We start from the raw sequence: 21422 nt of genomic DNA on the forward strand, positions 1-21422 counted from the left end.
TTGTGGTCCTGGGGGAACGTTATTTCGTCTATACCTGCATATGTATGGTATTATAATAAAGCCCAGCTGACTTACCTATTTAGGTAGGCAACAGGTGTCAAGCGGGGTATTCAATTCCCACTCAAAAACTGTGATGCCCCCAACATAAACACAGGTCATCTAAATAACCAGTAAACGGAATAGTACATTTGGGAGGAATTCCGGTTTTTCATAATTTGGTGCTTTTGGTGGCGTTTCAAGAAAGGCACTATTTATAGTGTAATTTACTTATATATTACATATAAGTCATCCTTGCGCCCCCCTGTGGTTCAATTACGTTTTATTCATTGCGTTAAATATTTAAGTTTCAATTAACCAGAAAAGGCAACCAAAACGCAGTGGCGTCATGTTAGCTAAAATATTACGTATTTATCTGTTGTCTCTGTTTTTAAAGGCACCATCTGTGTGTGTGTGTGTGTGTGTATGGGGGGGGGGGGGTTGCCGGAAGTGACGTCACCCCATGATTTGGTCGGACAACGCGGAAGCACAAGTGCAGTTTGACGACATGGAGGGATCGGGCTTGAACAGCGAGACGTGCTATACTGTCAGCGGAAAGTTGTGCACCTGATCGTCAGAATGAAAATATAACCTGCTGTTTGCTGTAAATAGTTCACGGCGCTAAGGTAGGAAATAGGTTTTGTTACGCGAGTGTTGCGCCGTTGATGTGACACCTCCACGATTATACTGTAGCGTTGCTTGTCAAAGTAGCTTCAAAGCTTTGAGAATGACTAGGGTAGTTCATGAAAGTACAAAAGTATTCCAGTAAACTTTTCCGTGTCGGTTTTGGTTTGATTTTTACGTATTTTCCTTGCGTTTTTTCCTAGGCTTAGCAGGTTGTGGAAAAGAAGTTCCGATCCACTTGAAATATATTTATACAAACGATTGGGAAGATCCACTGTTTTACCAAGAACGTTAATATTTTACAGTAATGTCACGCAGCGAGCTGTTATATAAGAACCATATGTTTAGAAATTGGTCGACTCTGTCAACAAGGATTCGTTTTATTAAGACGAAAATCAAGTAATCTGGCAATATCTTTACTTCTGTTTTTCCCCAACAGACTTCGATAGAAGTTGACTGACAAGTGTGACGTGAGCTAAAGGTGAGAGACATTACCGTATTCTGTTTGCATCTTTTTTTCGTACAGTTGATCAAATCAGAAAATAGTAGCTTCTGTGATTCCTGTAAGCCATCATGAACACATGGCTAACAAGTCAGTTTGATAGATATTCTACAAGAGCCCATTCATGTAGCATGATCAGAGTGAACATAGATATGCAGTCACTGTTAGCTGACGTTACCTTATTTTCTCTTGTGAGCCTTTGTGAAAAGGCTTCACGTAATGCTAAGTTCACAATACACGATTTTTAAAGAAGTCAGATCACTGTACTGTTTACATCACACAACTTGTCGCCTTGTAATCGAGAGCCTTGTGGTTTACACACTATATGACTGACCAGCAACAGGGGGTCACTCACTAAAAGACCTTTTGCCAAGAGGAATCGCTGATGAGTCTGTCTGGTCTCCAAACTACAAAATCATACGTGTGAATGACACTGGGAAATCACAGTTCTAGTTTCAGTGAACTACAAATTGTTAAAACACTGAAATAAAATGCAACATATGGTTGCAATTACAAACGCGCAGAAAATTAACCCTCGTATACATAGAACTTTCAGGGAACAAAATCACATTCCTTGGTCTTTAGTGACCCAGCATGTAAAATTTATATTGTGTGTGTGTGTGTGTCTGAATACCAAGAACAGTTTCTAAACAAACTGTCTTTGGCTGTAGGTCGTCGCTGCACTCTGTTGGGTTGTGTGGTTAACAGTTCACACATAGCAAACTATTGGAGATGGGAAATTCAGGGCTAAAATCGTTTAGTATGAACTTGCTTATGGAAGTAGCCTGTTGCCTACTAGACTTTCTGACATTGGGAAACATTGTGTTTCAGTGTATGCAATTTAGAAATTATATAATTGTACTGAAATCAGTTGTTTTGGGCACCCTCAATCTAAAGGCAGTGAATTTGTCTTTAAGTTAGCATTAAAATATGCCACATGTAGGCTCATGTATTCCGAGATGGAGACTGTGAAATGCAACAGTAACTGCTAGCAGTGTTAACAGCTAGATGCCAGACATGTTTTGTGCCATCTTTCAAAATGGCAGCGTTGTTGACAGTGTCATAATATGTTGAAGTTAGATTGCTGGGTAACTAGAGTTGCCAGTACCATTGCTGTGAAATTTGACCACCATTATGGAAATGTTGCACTCTCTCTGTATATTACTCACTATTTGTGTGTGTTTCTGTCTCTCTCTCTCATACTGCCTGTGTTCTTTCCTGCCATTTGGTCTTCATCTCTTGGGTTTTTCACTTGACTTATTCTGCAATCCCTTCTCTTGCTCTTCCTTCGGTGCTTCCCTATTCTCTTCCCCTCTGAGAAGGTCGATGAAGAGGAACAGAGTTGAGGAGGCGTGCTCAGTGTTATGGCCTTTTCATTGTCGCACCTCCTCGCCCTCCTGTTGCCGCCGATACCCCTGCTCCTCCTAACGACCCTTAAGCTCCACCCGGGCTTCGGGTGGCCGGAAACCGGTGCCTGTGTGCCCGGGCAGTCCTGGGCGGTGCGACTGGGTGCCAGTGATGAGGACAGGCACAGACTGGACGACCTCGCCGAAGCCGTGGCCCAGGAGGCTGGACTTCAAAACTGGGGCCAAATCGGGCAGCTCGAGGGCCACTACCTGTTCTGCTACGGCCCCCATGGGCAGCCAGAGGAAATCTCAGCAGCGGCAAAGGTGTTGGCTGCCCATCCCAATGTGGCCTGGCACTCTCAGGAGCAGCCCCTGCGCAGAGCCAAGCGGAGCATGGCATTTAACGACCCCAGATACCCCAAGCAGTGGCATCTGGTGAGACGCAGCCTTTTCTCTGTGTAGCAGTCACGCTCGGGAGGAGTGCTGATGCCGTTGCCGTGTAGCACAATAGCGCCGGCTTAGCCTAGCATTAGCATTGCGTTTCTGCTATATTTAGCGGAGCGTCACGTTCCTCCTCCACCCACCTGTGTGATGCTGTTTTTCTGGTTCTCTGCGACTAATCCTCGCCTCTCCTGCCTGGTAAATCCCCCCCCCCCCCCCCACCTACCAGCACAACGAAGTGAGAGCGGGGATGGATATCAACGTGACGGGGGTGTGGGAACGTAACATCACGGGTTCTGGGGTCACCGTGGTTGTCGTGGACGACGGGGTTCAGCACACGCTGCAGGACATCCAGCCCAACTATGTGAGTCGCATATTCTGTCTGTTCATACTTCCTTGTGTCACATGTGGTATACAAGCCCTCTTTCAGGGACCGGCGCTTCTCCGAAATAACGCGGTGATCAAAACAAACATGTAATGCCAGTATGCTAGTGTCAGTGGTTAAGGGTGTGAACTCACACCTGTATATGCTCGTAACTTTGTGGGTACTTACGTACATATTTGCGTAGATATAGCAAACGTGTAGTGGGATTTATATGTAGTTATGAGAAACTGGCTAGGAGTCTGTCTCGTAAACAGAAGATCACGGGTTTCTGTGCTGGCTGTGCCTTCCTGTGGGAGACTGTGAGCGGCTCAACGGGTTTGGCCCCCATGCCCGTGATCAGAAGGTTGCCAGATCGAATCCCAGGGCTGGCAGGCCGATTCTGCCATTTGGCCCCTGAGCAGGACCCTTAACCCCCAGACACAGAGGCGCTGCACGCTGGCTGACCCTGTGCTGTGCCCCCCCCAAGCTTGATTTCATAGACGGGTACAGAGCCGCTTTAAGGGCAGACGGGTACAGAGCCGCTTTAAGGGCAGATGGGTACAGAGACGCAGTACACATATACTGAGCTGGTGTTTTTGCACTTGCAACCGCACTGTTGGCTTGAATGAATCTGGCCAGGGGCGAACTGACCTATATGGGGGCCCTGGGTTGACATGGGTAGGGTCCCCTAAGGGGCCATTTGAGCAATTTTTTTGGAACCGACAGAGAAACCCGAGGGAAATAAAAATGATAGAATGTTAATAATTGGCTAATCAAAGCATGGGGTGCTAACTGATCAGGGTGGGGGCGGAAGTGCTGTCGATAATATTCGCTAATGGCGGGGGGGGGGGGGTGGTATCGCAGCTGCGGATTGGCCGAATGAAACGTACACTATGTAGCCATAAGTATGTGGACACCCGCTTGGCCGGCATCTCATTATGAAACCAGCGGTAGTATTATGAAGTTGGTCAGTTGATTGTTGCTTCAATAGCACCTGCTTTGCTGGCAGAGCTTTCCGGTAGATGCTGGGACGTCGCCGGATTTGCGGCCACCGATTGTTGGGTGATCAGGGCCCTTTCTGTGAGCCCGGCTTGCCGACCACTTTACAATTGAACCTGTTCCCAGACATTTTGCCCTTCACAGTCATGTCACTTGTGTTTTTCCAGGGTAGCTCTAGCAGGGCAGCAATGTGGTAAACTCACTTGTTGGATAGATGGCGTCCTTTGATGGTGCCAAGTGGGGGGTCACTAACCTCTGCTGTACAACAGCCACCCATTCTGATGATGTGTGTTACAGGAAATCGTGTGACTCTCTGCTTAATTATGTACCTCTGTCAGCATTGGGTGTGGATTAGAGAGGAATTTCCACTCATCCATTGGGGTTTTTGCATACTTTTGGCCATACGGTGTTAGTGTGTATTATTATGGATTATAATATTTTAGCCAAAATTGTTATAAAAATGGTTTGGAGCAGACGTTTGATCTATGTGCTTTACCAAAAAAAGAAAAAAAGTCGAGATCAGCAGGGGGGCCCTAGAGTGTGGGGCCCAGAGCTGTTAAACACCCCCCCCCTCACCCGGGTATTTTCAACCGAACGGCATCCTCTGGCAGGAAGTTTCTTTGTCACACCATTTTCTCTCACCTCTAGTTAATCCGCCCCTGCTGTATGTATTCAGGTACAGCCTGGTGGTTCCCCGCTTGCAGGACCAGACTGTTTCTGCCTAATAAGCTGCCCACTGAGTGTCTGTGTATATATTTATCTGCGTGTGTGTGTACAGTACTGTGCAGGGCTGGACTGAGATTTAAATAAAATAAGCCCTGGACTTTGGGGTCCCCCGTTATAAATACTGCCAGCCCATATACCTATCAACACGCCAGGAAAATGCTCAGTGCCCCAGATGGCCAGTCCAATTCCGCTACTGCATGTGAAAATGTTCAAAGCTATTTTTCTTGGCAGTAAGTGTATATTTGCTCAGACAAAAAGAAAGACACGATTTAACACAAGGACGTGTACAAATAAACAGTAACACAATTCAAACTATCAAGGATTTCTTAGGTTCTTCTTAGCTAGATGAGCACCTCTTTGGTTCCCAAACCTCTCTTCAGGGGCACCCTAGCCATTCCAGGTATTTATTACTTTTTACCTCCAGCTTTCTTAATTAATTAGTTACATAACTTAATGAGGTATTGATTAGTCAAATATGGTGTTCTAGTGGTTGAGTAAACATGGGTGTATTGAATGGTTGCTGAAAATACTGATTTACATTTGAGTGGTTTTGATGTGGTTAAGTTGATGTACTGACAATATTATAGTTTTACACCGGTATGAAAATCAGTTAAGTATAATTTTCTTTGAGTATCTGAGACTTTTACACCGTAGTGTTTGTTTATGCATCTGTATATGAGAGTATGTATGCGTAGATGTATTATGACAGTCACAGTACATGTATTTGTCATGTGAATTATGGTTCCATCATTGTCAGTTCGGTATGCACAAGGAATCTAATTTCTTGACATACATTCACAAGTAGATGTTCAACATAGCAATCATTATGGTATTTGTGGTTGTGAGTTAGTTATAGTGAGTTGGTTAGTGCAAGTTTTAGTGAGTCATATTGGTGAATTGAGAGTTTTAAGACCCTACCACTTAAATCAATAGTACGGGAACGACATGGTAAATTACACCAGCACTGGGGAGAGAGAACCCAGTAAGACCAAGACTCTCTGTCCGATACTGAAAACACATTGGACAACATCCCCCGAGTCTGTGTACGACCAGAGTGAGACAGAAATAGCCTCCGCATGTTAGTCTCCCCGTGAAATTTAGGAACTTCAGACCGGGCTAAAAAAATAGCTAAGATTATAGGGGTGTTTATTGCTATAGAAATGAGACCATACTCAGTGGCGGAGAACAGCAGATTCAGACGAGGTTATTTTTACAAATAACTTTTACGTTTTGTTATTCAGACACGTCAACAGACTCATTGCCTCGTGTGAGACCTCAGCATATTCTTTTGTTTTATTTCTCAGCTTATGGGTGTACATCTGTAAATACTATATATTTTTTTGCAAACTGCAACCTGGTTCTTCTCCGTTTCTCATTAATGAAGGCCTTCTCCCTTGCTTTCCTTGCTGCTAATAACCTGTTATAAACTGCCCTTGCAGTGCACTTCACACCTGCACTTAATGCTTCCCATTCCTTTTAAAGGTCACTTGTTGTCATCTTACAATTTATGAGAAACTCAGTATGTTTGCATGCACACTAAAAAAGTCAAATTACTATGTTAGTCCGACTGAAATCTTACTAAATCGAATTTCTCTGAATCAGTATATCAATCATATCAATAGATAATAACAGATAATGCAATTGGAAGTCGATTTACTCTTGCATGTATACGTTCAATCGGACTCAAATTAGCCTAGGCCCTCTGCCCATGCTCCGCAGCCCCCCCCAGCCCCCCCCAGCCCCCCCCGGGCTATGATCCAGAAGTGACAGAAGAAGCTTGGATCATAGCAGAGAACGTTCAGCATGTACGAAAGGTACAGAGCTGTAAAACTGTCCGAGTCACTGCTCAGCTAAAGGGCACTTTTCCACCTCGCCAGGTACCATACTTCTAGTACTTCAAAAAAGTACCAAAACTACAGTACTTCAAGGTGTTGGTTTTCCACTAGCGCAAAAAAGGTGACGAATAACATCACAACACAAGCAATTAAAGCTTGTCGCTTCATTTGCCCACCCACCCATTATTAATTAAGTTATTTTTTTATGTCTGTGACATAATAGGTCAACTGGAAACAGCCCAATACTAATAAGCTGAAAGAAGTCATGTCGCCGCCTACTGTAGTGGAGTCAGACATACATCGGTCAATAAATTGATTCCCCTCCCATGCATGTGTACTGGGACAAGGGCAGTAATCCGATTAAATGGCGTAGTCAAGTTATAACCGTAGATCGACTTAGCTGTGCATGTAAACATACTGACTGTCGGATAAGTTAAAGGTCATCTCTGGCATTAGAAAGTCTCTTCCGCCCTCTACCTGACTGTGAGTGTAATATTAACCCAGCCCTGATATTTTCTCAGAGCCCCGAGGGCAGCTATGACCTGAACTCGAACGACCCGGATCCCATGCCTCATCCCGACAGCCGGGGCGATAACCACCACGGCACACGCTGCGCCGGCGAGATCGCAGCAGCTCCTAACAACAGCTTCTGTGCTGTGGGCGTGGCCTATGGCAGCCGGGTGGCAGGTAGGTGGGTTGGGGTGATGGCCTTGGGTGGTTGGAGTAGAGGCAGTAACTGCTCAGGCATCGAGCTGTATGTGAACTACTTCCTGGGGGCTGCTGTTCATCCTGCTGCTTCATGTCAACAAATAATTTGTCTGGACCTTAACCTTGTCATCACTGTGTGCTTCATCGTAAGGGCCATAGTTTCAGTGAATTTTTTATAAGATTAAGATTGAGATGCACTTGACCCCAGGGGGAAATATTACGAAATTTACGCTTGATCTTGATGGTCAGTGGCGCCCTTCTTCCAGAATAGTGTTGCTTCTCTCCTTCGGCTGTCTTCCATTTCGACGCCATTTACCTGTGAGGGAGATATTCTCCTGTTGCCCATTTAAGAATGTCTTTAATACCCGTTTTAAGGGCATTCAATAACCAGAGTTGCGCCCCCACACTCTTTTGTCCGGCATCCAGGCCAAATGTCACAGATAAGTTAGCCCAAGGATGTCTGAGGGCCGGGCTGACCAGGGCAAATGCCACTGACCGACGTCGATGTCAGTCCTCTCTCGCTTGGCTTGCTGTATAAACAGTAACTGTTCGAGTGAATTTCTGTTTGCATTTATGTTTGCTTTAAATTTGCAATAGCGACCTGTCGTTTGTTGCGTCACATGTCACCTTCTTGTTGCTGCGAGATTTTCAGAGAAGAGATAGATGAGTTAATTAGAATTTCTTAATATTTAATGCGGTTGCTTAAGTGATTGAGCTGGGAACTGAATTAGTAATGACAAAGTCTCTTGTCAGTGAGTCACCCATGGCAGCTTGGTGCTTCAGCGGAGGGTGCAGCAGCCCAGTGTGGAGGCTGCATGCTTTCCCCATGGTGCTCTGGCTACTCCTGTTTTCTGCTGTGGTACAATCGACCCCTCTGTATAGGGGGGGATAAGGGTACCGGCCCCCCTGTGATTTGGAAAAAACCGGGTAAAACTTTGTTTCGTCTTCTTGGTCCCCTTAGCGAGCGAAGCAAGCATATGAGCATAGCAAAGCGAAAAATGCGTTTTATGCATTTATGCTTGTCTGTGGCGCGCTGTGCTCGTGTGGCCTGTGCTCTTTGTGCAGGGACCGGGGCTCCAGGCTTCCCTGTGACTCCTAGATAAAATTATACGGAAGGCCTGTAAACAGAAACCTTCCTCAGGATGTATGGAAATCTAACATCCCCCCGGATAATGTTTATGGACTTAAATGCATAAGCGAGGTCCTGCAGAAACCTGTTTGTTTCTGTGTGTCTGTCAGGTATCAGAGTGCTGGACGGGCCCCTTACGGACAGCATGGAGGCCGTGGCGTTCAATAAGCACTACCAGGTCAACGATGTCTACAGCTGCAGGTATGGGCTCTGGCTCTTTCAGAAGCAGTGTACAGGTACAAGGCCTCATGGCCCCACCCCGGGTTCAGGCGTGATCTGCAGTCTGTGAGCAGTACCCTTGCAGTCACGGGTTTGAGGTTTATTTCCTTATTTCACGTGGATTTGTCGTGTGCTACTAAGCACAGCAAAATTTTTAAGTCCCCCCCCCCCCCCCCCCCGGTAGCAGATAATCAGCAATGCTGGCCAAAGCCTGCAGCATCGAGGAAGACATCAGCTTATCCTACAGTCGTAAGGAGCTACCAGTTTTCTTAAGAAGTGCAAATCCGAGGCGCGGTTCATGCATCCCAGCTGAACGTTACAGTCCGCGTGCTCTTTGCAGGAGTTCGTTCACAGCTGCCGAATTGTTCTGAAGGAATGGCTACGATTCTCGGTTCCTCATCGGCCAGGAATGAAAACCATAAGTCAATAAGCTACAGTGCCTTCCGTTTTAGCAGGCTTTTGTAAATACCATTTTGTATTCAACTTCCTTAATTTTTCAGTCTTGTGGTGGTAACTGAAAAAAATTTTTTTTTTTTTGCTTCTTCTTTTACTTCTCCTGCAGCTGGGGTCCTGAAGATGATGGGCGGACTGTTGATGGGCCGCATCCCCTGGGAAAGGTCAGATTTCAGATAGTGTGAATAAAAATTGGAGCTGGTCAATGTCAGCAGATAGACTTGTATTTATCATTGTTCCCACGAGGGGGCAGTGTGTTTCAATGTAGCCGTATGTTCTCCATAGTAAAAAGTAAAACAGGATTCCTCGGTGTCAAATAAAATGAATCCTCCAGAGGGAAGTTGCGGACTAATAGTAACGTTATAAAGTTTTACAGCGGGGATGTATCGTCTTAGTGCAAACCGGTTTCTCAAACCGGTCCTTAGGGACCTCTGGACAGTGCACATTTTTGCTTGGAAGATGGGAGGGAGCAAAAACATAGTGCGACTGGGGGTCCTCGAGGACCGGTTTGAGAAACACTGTCCTTAATCTCAGCTGGTAAGTTGGGAGCAGTTATGTTGGTGAATGTGCTGTAAGTGCCTGTAAACCTAATTAAATACAGGATAGCAGTGTGTGAGTGACCTAAGGAATAGCCAAGCAGTTCATGCAGGTTTGCTGTAGGTCAGTAATGCGGCAATGTGCGCCCCAATACATTATTGAGTTTCCTTTGTTTGTTCGCTCGTCACTTCAGATTTCCAGGTCTGTTTTATTTGCCCTTTAAAGTGGCAGTTAGGGAATTGCAATGAAAAGGAATGTTTCTCATTTTTGAACAATGAGTGGAACAGAGACTCACTTGGCACGGCGGCCCGGGACGCCTGATAGGAAGCACGTGCGGCGATTGGTAACTCCGGTGCCCATGTGGTCCGCAGCTGCCTCCACAAAGAGAAGCGATTGGATCGACGGGCTGGGGCAGCGACTTCCCTCCCAGATCTCACAGCCTGGCATATGGCCGCTGTCGGAGCCTCCTCCTTAGGGCTGCGACGCAGTGAAACTGGCGCTACGTCAAAACTCCCGGGGGCTGTGAAACCGACACACAACAATGGACCAATTTCGCGGCCTGTTGGCACCAGTTGTTTTGGAAAGGATGGTGCACTGAGTCCGATGACGCTGGGGAGCCGGTGTTGGTACTGATGCTTGCTGTTGGCTCTGATCTGACGACAGTGGCAGGGAAGGGTTTTTTCCGGCCAAACGGGAGCCCTGAGCTCGTGGCACTTAAAGATGGCCGAATTTACACAGGTGGCTCTGAACCGCATTGGAATGGCTGCCCTGTGCCCAAGTAATAGAGCAGAAGTGACTTGATCCAGATGTTGTACTGTCTGTTGCTGATTTCAGCTGGGATGTCAGTCACTGTAGCAACTTCTCGCATGCCTACGGATTCCATAGACCTGCTGGAAAAAAAAAATCCAACTATATGGACTGGGGGGACCCTCAAAATGCTTGTTTTTCCATCCAGCCCAGTTTATTCATCGCAATAGTAAAAATGAAGTATTAGCAGTAAATGTTAGCAGGCTAATCCTCCATGCCTGGTTTTTAGGTATAAGCTAGGAGTTCAGAGTGGTCTGATTCTCTGGTTATGGCTGGGGGGTCCGATGGAAGCAGCGAGGGCACTGTAGTGTGTCATGTGGTCCTGTTAACGCCAGTGAACTCCCGCTGACTGGACCCCCACCTCTCCTCCTCCCTCCCAAGTGGAAGCTGGGGAATGGGGGGGGGGGGTGAAAGTCTGGGTGGGAGTCCCATCACGCTTAATGGAGGCAGATTCCCAGCTTCAGAGCACCGGTCTGCGCTCCAGATGGACCACAGAGTAAGCGAGTGGCCGGGGCGTGTGTGCAGGCCCGCGCGCGCGTGTGTGCGTGCTTGATAAAGCAGATGTTAAACCAGCTGTGCCTGAGTTCACGACTGTAGCATCTGAGCATCTGCCAGCAGGCGTCCAGGTCGCATGTGCACTTCAGTTCCCGTGCGCATGCATGTCACTTTGTAGTTGTGACCAGTAGGTGGAGCCAAGGGGCAAACGCAGGCCAGGCTGTGCAAGCATCTAGATAAATCACCTTCATTTGGTTCCGTCACTCTGACCTGCAGGGATCAGACAGCACTTGGGTACTGCTAGGCCTGTACCCCTCCCCTCTCCTCCCAGAAACCCTCTGTCCTCCCTCCCCGACTTCCGGTAGTTGAGTCTGGCAGCCTTTCACACCCCCTCTAGGAAAAGTACTTTACGATGTCCGGAGACCGGAGGGAACAGCTCTGGCGGCAGAGAGCGGGGGCCAAGACAAGCTCGTCTGGCTGGGGTTCTGGCTCCAAACACTCCTTTATGTGGGTTCTGTCCCCCGCAGCCCAAACTCACATCCCCTTCTTCTGAACACGTCTGGCAGGATCGGCAGAAACTCATCAAAGCGCGAGAAGAGGGAACCGTGTGCCTTTGCGGTGCGGTGTGCTTACGGCGCTCTGCGACATGCCCTGGTGTGCTGATCATTAACAGTTGAAGACAGCACTTCTCAAAAAAAAAAATGTTATAACGAAAAATCCCCCCACCGTTCATCATAAACAATTAGGGGGCAGCTTCAATGAACTGTCAAGGAACAATGAATCGGTATATATTTATTTATTTATGGATGGTTTAGTTTAGTATTTCATTTTTATTCAAAACTGAATAAAGGGGCCTTTGTGTTGAGTTTTTGCCACAACTGCTTACTGATACACTCTTCTCCCTCCCCCTGGCATTTGGGGGTGTGTGGAATCAAGATCCCATTAATCGACTTTAAGCAACCTATTAGCAGTTTGTAGCCATGGGGCGCTAAGGCCGATGTAAATGATACGCGTTCTTGCTCCTCCACGCCACCAGGTAGCGCTGCAGCATGGCGTCATCGCCGGCCGGAGAGGCTTCGGCAGCATCTTTGTGGTGGCGAGCGGCAACGGCGGTCACAACGAGGACGACTGCAACTACGACGGCTACGCCAACTCTATCTATACAGTCACCATAGGTGAGCCCCGAGGAGGGTGGGGTGAGATGGGCGCATGCTCAATTTTTCACCCTCTGGAACAATCTCATTCACTGGGTGGGGCTTAGATTATGATGTCACTGTTCACAACGCTCTTTCCGATGGTAATACCATCATTTTTACGTTTAGCATAAATTTTTTTTAGCATTAATTCAGTGTGCAGATTTTGTGGAAGTAGTGATGTAAGAATCCAGTGACAATGTAAATATTTGCAGTTCTGCAAAGATGTTTCACTCAAGTATTTGGAAATCTGTGACAGTCACCCCCACACCCCGAGTATGCCGGTGAGGTGGAAAGTTTGTTTAGATAGCTTGTTTCTGTGCGTGTGCGTATGTGCATGTTTGGCGTGCAGGGGCTGTGGACGAGAACGGGAGGAAGCCTTTGTACGCGGAGAAGTGCGCTTCCATGCTGGCGGTGACATTCAGCAGCGGCGATGGGCCACTGAGGAGCATCGTGAGTGTCGCCCCCCCCACCCCCCACCCCCCCCCCCCCCCCGCCAAACCCGAGTCCAGCTCGACCCGAATCAGTGCCCCGGTATCTGCAACAGGGCAGGGTGTGAAAATGCTGTTTTTATCGCCCCATGGAGACGGGAGCAGGGAGGTGGCACATGGAAATGAGCAAACTGGGGGGGGCAGCAGGGGAAATCTAGAGACCGAAAGCGAGAGTTTGCAGGCTTCTGTGTTTGCTTCTGTTTGCCGTCGTCTCCGTGACGACGTGGGGCTTGCCTTGGCGATCGCGCCGGCGGTCACACACAATGATCTTTTTCTTCCAGCGCTCGGTGATCAGCTGACTCGGAGCAGCGCTGGCTAAGTCAGGGGTATCTGAGGTCAGGCAGAATCGTTTGAAAGCCTAATTGCATCCACATCTGTTTATGCTTAGACGGGTTCCCGAATTGGGTAGTTGTTGAGTTTACTTTTTAAATAGTTTCTATTGCACGGAGAAAAAAATATTCCGATTTAATTGATTGGATTGTAAATGTCATGGTCGTGTTCAGTGAGCCGTTACGTTTATTTGAGAAGAGAGGGAAAAACCTTTCTCCCAGTTTCTCTTTTGATCTTCATCACGGATGTACGAAGCACGGCCCGCTTCATAAGCTTGTTGCCGTAATGTTGAAGAGACCAACCTGTTGTTGTCTGTGGTCCAGGACCCTGTACACAGTCCTAACGAAGCTGGCCGGGTCTCTTTGTCACACACACTTGCACACACACACGCACACACAAAATGCAAATTCCTCTTGCCTCCAAACCAATATATCCTGCACATTACAGTGTTCAGGGCACTGTCACACACGTGCAGAATGTCTCCTACTTTACAGGATTTACTTTTAGGAGCGTTGAGTGTTTTTAATGGCTCAGAAAAAAAAAGCAGTCTTGTTCCTGGGATTTTGGGGCTTTGGAGTGTGATCCTCCGGAATTCCTCCTCGGGAAATCTGCCCGAGAGGGGCACCGTGCAGTTTATATGTGAACGCGGCCCTGTGATTTTGTGAATTCGATGTAATCCAATAGGACTGAAAATGTTCAGAATGCGGAGGGCAGTCTATGTGGAAGAGTAGGGCCTTTGTCCGTGGGTTTCCCTTCTGTCTTTCACCTAACCTTCACTGGAAACTCATGAAGCGTGACTCCCGAGTTTCCCTCTCTGCACTTGTCCTGCTCATACCTCCTCTTCATGGGTCTCTTGGGGTCTGAGCAGCCCCCGCCCTGTGACCCCTTGGTCAGGTTTTGCTCATTTAACAGCCGCAGAACAGGTCGTAAATATCTCAGCGACTGAAGCCTGTGATGCGCAGGTTTGAGCACCATGTCGGTGTCTTCTGCTCATCGCCGCCTGCTCCGTACTGCTTCGTGCAGTGAGCGTTTGGAACGATGCTCAAGGAAATGTTGGGGCTGCTGTTCTACCTTTAAAGAAAGCCGAGCTGGAACCGCTGTGTAAATTATTGTATGAAGTTAGTTATGATACTGCAGAATGTTCTGGAATCCCATCCATCCTGGAAGAGGCTCTAGGTTTAGAGTGAGCCTGAACTGGATTAAACACTTATGGACGGATTATTACTGTTGTTTTACTGTGGCATTATAACCTGCTCTATGCCATCATCATCATAATGAATGGGAATGTTGTGTGACTTGGATATGGAGTCGTTGGTGACAAGATTTCGCTCCATGGGTGTAGGTGACCTCCGATTGGTCGATGCAGCAGGGTACGGGCTGCACAGAGGGGCACACGGGCACCTCGGCCGCCGCCCCTCTGGCCGCTGGCATGGTGGCGCTGATGCTGCAGGTGCGGCCCTGCCTGACGTGGAGGGATGTTCAGCACATAATAGTCTACACTGCCACCAAGGTAAGGAGGGGGGGAAATGGGCGGAGATTGAGAAATTCTCCTGGGTGGAAGCTGGATGCTGATAGGTCATAATGACTGCGGGTGGAGTTAGACTGAGGGCAGTTAACGTGAGTGTATTTCAGCCCAGACCGAGAAGGTGGAGCAAGTTGAATATTTAGGCGTTAAATGGTGTATGAAAAGGATGAAGCTTAAGCAGAGCGCAGCCCTTCTCCTTAAGGGTTTTCAGCCTCAGATCTGCCTTATGAAAATAACATCTGGAGTTTCTGCTCACAGCGACGTACTAATCAGAATGTATTCTTCAAATCTCGAACTCCCAGCAGCTCTGGGCCAGAGACACGTGTTACTAGTAGGAGTTCTGATTAATAGGGGCATGTTTTAGGAGCTGTGATAAGAGCGATCGGCTGTGCGAGCGCAGTATTAGGTGTTCCTGCTGGCTCTGACGTGAGCTGTTCGCACTTTCTAATACACTTGACATGTTTCGATAACGGTGAAGGGCTGTTCTTGCTGCCCTGTTACTCTCTTGCTAATCCTTTGGCTTCCCGTCCACGTGGCCGCAGTATGAAGACAAGGAGGCAGACTGGATGGTGAACGGTGCTGGTTTCGGGCATAGCCACCTGCACGGCTTTGGGCTGCTGAACGCCTGGAGGCTGGTCAACGCGGCCAAGGTACCCCCCCCCCCCCAATGGCTCGCTCGGCCAGGCCCACGTCACTTGCTAACAGTAACTCTGCCGGCGTTATAGGTGTGGGAGTCTGTCCCGTTCCTGGTGTCGTATCAGAGCCCGGTGCTGAGGGAGGAGCAGACTATCCAGGCCCACCCCTTGGTGACCACCATCACCTGGAATGGTGAGCAGGGCTGGGGGGGGGGAGGGGCTCTGGAATTCCTCCTGCCCGTTGTGTGCCTGGGTGTGGAGGATGCATGTGCCTGTAGCTGCTGAGTGAAGGCCAGAGTAGGACGTCCCTCCCAGCCAGCCTCACTCAGATCTTTCCTTTTTAGGCAATGTTTCTTGTTCTCTGTGTTGTGTATGTCTCTCTCTCTCTCACTCTCTCTCCCCCTCCTCTCTCTCTCTCTCTCTCTCTCTCGCTCTCTGTCTCTCTCTGACTCACCCACTTTGGCTTCGCTATAACTGAGGTTTAGCTTTGCTTGCATTCATTGGGACATGAAAAAAATAGTTTATACGTAGCAAAGCATTAGGTCACAGATATCAGTGGCACATTTCAGGCAAAGATAATGGAAGCTAGGACTCCTCCCGGCTGTGTGTTTTTTGCTTCAATTCTTCCCTCCCCATGTTTCGGCCTGGAAGTTCAAGCTGAGGACATCCTTGCCATTTCTGACACCGGGGGGGGGGGGCCTGCGATCTCTCGGTCTCGCTCCCCCTGTCATTCGTAGGCCTCCTTATCGCTAGCTTCCGCGCCTCCTGCTCACTGCTAACGTTTAACCTTGCCGTCGAGGCCACAGCGTCGCGCCGGCATGAACAGAGGTGCTCCAGCTCTGCCAAGACAAAGAGTCCGACAGCGGTTGCGCTCTCTGGTGGGCGGGGCCTGGCCTGGGCCGGGGCCATGCCAGCATTTCCCAAAGGGGCGTACGCCACTAAGCTTGAATTTGGGGAAAAACTGAAAGTGACGGAATACGACACATTCCTGCTTTTCCTTCTCCCTTCCTGCTTCATTTCACGTTTAATTCAGGCCTCAACTTTCCGAAGGGCCCTGCTGCAGTTGCCCTGGCAACCGACCCGGTCAACTTTCCATCCAGGCAAAAACTGCGGTTTTTATCGTTACACTCGACATGTCCTGCTAAACCCGTGACGCTGTCACAAGCAAAAAAAGAACATCAGATATGTTAAAGATATTTATGTGTGTGAGCTAATATCTATAATTATCTTTAGCTGGGCAGAGAGCAAATGTTTTTAATGCTTAGGGGTAAAGATAGACCAAAAAAATGACGAAACTCTGCCAGCTTTTGTTTTAGGATGTAAGCAATTTAAAGCAGCTGGGAATATGCGGCGATTGTGATTGTCGTGTTTTTTTTTTTCTTATTGCCCATTGAGATTCAGAAGTATGTGCAGCTCACTTCCCTGGTAACAGACCCGCTGTGCTTCCTTCCCAAGTAAACAGGCAGGGCTCTGTGTTTTACCATGGGAGTCGTAAATCCTGAAGATAAGGAGCAAGTTCAGCCTGGAAAGAAAAACAGCCATTAAAATGTCCAAGACACTGGTGGCGTGTAACAGCGTTGGGAGGACATGATCTGAAGGGCTGGGGGTGTCCCAGTATGTTGGGGTCCTCATAGATCCGTCTTGCACCTGCGTGACAAAGGTGTGCAACCCAAACACGGCCCGTTGGGCCTGTTTTCTCAGCCGGTCCTGCAGATGCAGACGTGTCCCAGCACGATTTCAGAATGCCGCGCGCGATATTCCCAGCACATAAACTCAGTGCTTAATGCCGTAAGGTTTACGTAGAATTTGCCTCATTTTGGTTAGATTTTGGTTATAATCTTAACAGAAGTACAGGTAGCTGTTAACCCAAAGAACAATACTGAAAAATATGCCTTTTTCAAGAAAATCCACATTCTTTTGCATGTTTACATAATTAGGTTCCAAACATAATCTAGGTTCCAGACTTTTGCGAGTTATGCATTGTTTTCATGTTATTTCCAAATGTTTAAAAGTATCTCCTCTCAAGTCTCCTTAATTTGCCGTGCAAGTACCTTTCTGAAATATGAAGCCAATCGAAATGCATCCCTGCACGCTGCTGATCAGATCCAGTGGGGAAAATGGCGGAAAATGAACTCCTAAGGAGCCATGGTAAAGGTGTACTAAACTTCACAGCTCATTGGCCATGAAAATCCAGAACTTGACACTTGGGACATTTGCGTGATCTTCTCGCAGGCACTTAGGATGAAGCTCCAATGAAATCTTCGGCGGTCTTGTAAAATTTAGAAGACCTACAAATGTACCGCATACACTGTATGTATGACGATTACTCTGAACTCGGCACTTTTACACGACAGGCTTTCTGCACAAGCAAGGCCCACTTTTACTGCCTGCTGCCGTAATTAATATTCATGTTTATTTAAATGCCCCTCGATGTCTCCAGATCGTTCCTATTCGATTATCGTGGAAGATTGAACGTGCCCCAAACTACCCTCTTCCGATGGGACCGAAACAATCCATCACAAGCCGGTGTCAGTTTCTACGCTGTTACTCTGTGATGCCCAGTGGTCTTTTGGGTGCACTGTGAGCCTGTTTTTTTTACGATGCTGCTGATCACACTGGGGTGTGGGAAGAGTACAACCCTCTCAATCCCCCCCCCCTCCCCCCCCCCCCCCACCCTCGTCTGCATCCCTGACGGGAGCCATTCTTCCCTATAAGGAAATGTAGTGCAAAGCTGCAATGACAAGAAGCAGATGAGGAAATGCCTCTGAATTAGAGGGTACTGGTGCAAAGTGAGTGGGGTGGGGGGGGTGGCCTGGAGGGGTGCTGAGTCAGGACAGTCAGACTACCTCTGGATCACTGTTTCTCATAAGCTCCCTGCAGGTGCACAGTTATGGGTGTGTGTGCGCATGAGTGAGCGTGTTACCATGGCAAACGGAAGCATCTGTTCTCTTTTGGTTGGTAGTACACCCATCCCCTTCTCCCCCCCCCCCCACGCACTGAAGGTGTAACGTTATATGTACCATCCAGTTACGGCAGCTGATCTGCTGGAGTCCGGAATGCAGACGCTGGAGCACGTGTCTGTTGCCGTGACGGTGAGCCACCCTCGCCGTGGAAACGTGGAGATCATGCTCGTCTGCCCCAGCGGGATGACCTCGGTCATCGGGGCTCACCGCAGCATGGACATGTAAGTGCCTCCCGGTCCCTGCCGACAGTTTACAAACAACTTTGTGGTATTTTATAATTTGCCTAGAGCAATGTCCTTGGGGACCCTCCAGAAAGTCCACATTTTTGTTCCCTTCCACCTCCCAGCACGCTTGATCCACGCAATCAAATCGCTGAATATTTGCGTCAGGTATGTTGGGAGCGGATCGGGAGCAAAAATATGGAGGGTGCAAAAATCTGGGGGTCCCCCAGGGCTGAGATGTGAAACACTGTCCTAAAGAGAACTGACTTCACCCCCAGAAAGGCAATCACACAGTAGTTCTGGAAAATAATCTCAAAAAAGGTACAGATGACAAAAGCAGTTGTTGGTAACATTAAATTGCCATGGATGAAAAGTCCTCCATGGTAATTAGAATTTCCAGGGCAGGGAAAGATTGCATCAAAAAATGATGTCACCACAAGCTGTTTGCTTGTCTGTTTGGTGCTGCCTGTTGAGACAAGTAAGGAGATTTTTTGGAACAGTGTTTGTAACCGTTCTTTGTTCCGACACGCAGTGACCCCTCAGGCTACAATGACTGGACCTTCTCCACGGTGCGCTGCTGGGGCGAGAGGGCAGAGGGCGTGTACAGCCTGCAGCTTACTGACTACAGTAAGACACCCATCCATGTTCTCTACGCCTTATGTATCTTCAAATTAGTCCAAACTACAATTTGCTGAGAGAACCCTCAAGGATTCCCATTGGTTTTCCATAGTATATACATTTCTTCTAGTAGTTGTTGCCCCTTAGTAGTATTAATAAAAAAAAATATTATTTTTTTTTTAAGATGTTTGTGGTAGCCCTGTAGGGGGCGCTGTTCTGACTGCATTCTGTTGTCCTGTGGCTCAGGACAGGGCGCTCTGAATCTAGGTGTCCTGAAGCAGTGGAAGCTCATCCTCTACGGCTCCTCGATGCCCTTCGACGAGGTGAAGGCCAGACGGAGGTACGGCGGCTCCGTCACCGTAAATTTTGCTTGTGGGTCGCTCCCGCGAAACTCTGCGAGTGTAACTGGTATGCGCCATTTTGGTAGGGTGGTGGAAGACGCCATGGGGGGCCAGTACCTGAACAGCAGTTTCTCTCTGCCCTGCCCCCCCGGCCTGGACATCCCCCCCGAGAGCTTCAGCCCGTTGACCTCCAACATCCTAAAGGTCGGCTTGTCAGACGTCCTACACGTCGCTCCGACTGCTTTTCTGACCCAAAATTTACACATTACTTGTACATGTTATATCTGCTGAGGTCAGTACAGGTGCTGGTTCCCTTCATCCATTGTCATTTTGTTTTTGTTGTCCCGCTCCCTCTTCCCCTTCCTTCCCTCCTGGTGCTTCCTGTTGGCCGCGGACACAGTCTCTGCTGCTCCTGGGTTGCCTGGCCCTCTTCGCCTCACTCTACTACATGCTGGAGGTCACCCTGTCCCACATGGACACGCGGGGGCTCTGCCGGAGATGGCCGGGCCGCAGCAACGTTGAGGAGGGGGACGATCTGGAGGAGTGCACCATGCTGGCCTCGGAGGACAAGGCGCCCTTCATGGCCAGACACTCTTCCACGTAGTCCTGCCCCTCCAGGCCTCTCTCCTGCACTTAGGGGAGGTCTGTGTACCTGCGAGGACCAGGATCTCCTGTATTGGTACTGAGGAAGTCTGAAGAGATGTGCCTTTGCCTGGATGAACTGGGAACTGGGCCACCTGAACAAGTGCACCATCAACACACACCATGGGATCCCCAGATCTTTTCGATGACCTGAGTGGGTCGGTCTCTCCCTCTCTCCCCCTCCCTCCCTCCCTCTGCTGGAGCATGCCACTCCTTCACCGGGGATCACTGTGACCTTTAACCCTTCATTGCTGTTGTCCAGTGCTGGGCTGAACACTCCGCTTCCCATAAAGCCTCATTTCCGCCAGGCTTTATGGGAAATGCAGTCTTGCCTGAAATATGTTCCTCAGTCCAGGGTGGCGAGGGCGTCACGGCTCTGAGGCCTACAGACACACGACACGGGGGTCGTTAAGCGTAAGGGAAGCCAGCAGACAAACCAACAGAGGCCACCCAAACATATTCCCCCAGTGTACTGGGAAGGTTGGGAGGTCGCTCTGTTTGTGATGGGGAGTTAGGATGCATAGAAATGTGACACCAACAGCTCCTTTTTGCACATGTGCATGAATGTTTGTGTTTTCGGTTTTGTTCTTTGCTGTATGGATGTAGTGTGTGGAAGGAAAGCATGGCCAATAGTTTAGGTTCAAAACCACTGTATCATGTTTCAGGAGTTTTTTCATGGAATATGAGCGTGACTGGAATGTGTGGGACTTATGTGCCGACTGCCGGCTCTCGGTCATCTCAGTACTTGAAGCAGTTGTGTGAGCTACTGACTAAAACGTGATACAGTCTGTCCTGTTTTTGCAGTTGTATTTGAATTATTACACAGAATTCCTTCCAAAACCATATTTGATTTTTGGTATTGGTGTCTGCTGCTCTCTGTCAGTGAGGATTCAAACTCTGCGTTTCTAATGTGCTTCACAGCTGGTCTGAGTAGATTTCAATAAAGGGCGTCTGCCCAGAATCTCTGCCTTCCACCCACCTTCTCTTTCCTGAATGGCATCTTTCTGACTACATGTATTTCTTTTCTGCCTATATTAATAGGCTGTGCTCTGGTGATGGACTCACTGCGCCTTCAAGCGTCCCCCCCCCCCCCCCCCCCCCCCAGCGTCCCCATGCCCGCTTTGACAGTTTAAATCCGTATATTATATCACAGTAAAATATTCCCCATGGAATCGGAAAGTTTTCAACAGTCGGGGCAGGTTCTGGGACTGACTGCAACTTCAAAACCTTTCTGAACTGAAT

At 48.4% G+C, this 21422-nt stretch overlaps 1 protein-coding gene across 1 annotated transcript; it reads left to right on the forward strand.

Annotated features, from left to right (window-relative positions):
- The first annotated feature begins 519 nt into the window (after positions 1-519).
- pcsk7 (proprotein convertase subtilisin/kexin type 7) lies at positions 520-21158 on the forward strand. The gene is made up of 17 exons (XM_048980920.1): positions 520-662; positions 1100-1141; positions 2485-2943; positions 3179-3313; positions 7395-7560; positions 8821-8911; positions 9492-9546; positions 12258-12396; positions 12767-12867; positions 14578-14745; positions 15303-15410; positions 15486-15588; positions 18423-18579; positions 19112-19206; positions 19444-19537; positions 19625-19742; positions 19939-21158. Exons 3-17 carry the CDS (start codon positions 2527-2529, stop codon positions 20140-20142), a joined length of 2151 nt encoding a protein of 716 aa, XP_048836877.1. The 5' UTR covers positions 520-662; positions 1100-1141; positions 2485-2526; the 3' UTR covers positions 20143-21158.
- Positions 21159-21422: the final 264 nt, after the last annotated feature.

The sequence above is a fragment of the Brienomyrus brachyistius genome, chromosome 17 (assembly GCF_023856365.1).
Source record: "Brienomyrus brachyistius isolate T26 chromosome 17, BBRACH_0.4, whole genome shotgun sequence".
Taxonomy (NCBI): Eukaryota; Metazoa; Chordata; class Actinopteri; order Osteoglossiformes; family Mormyridae; genus Brienomyrus; species Brienomyrus brachyistius.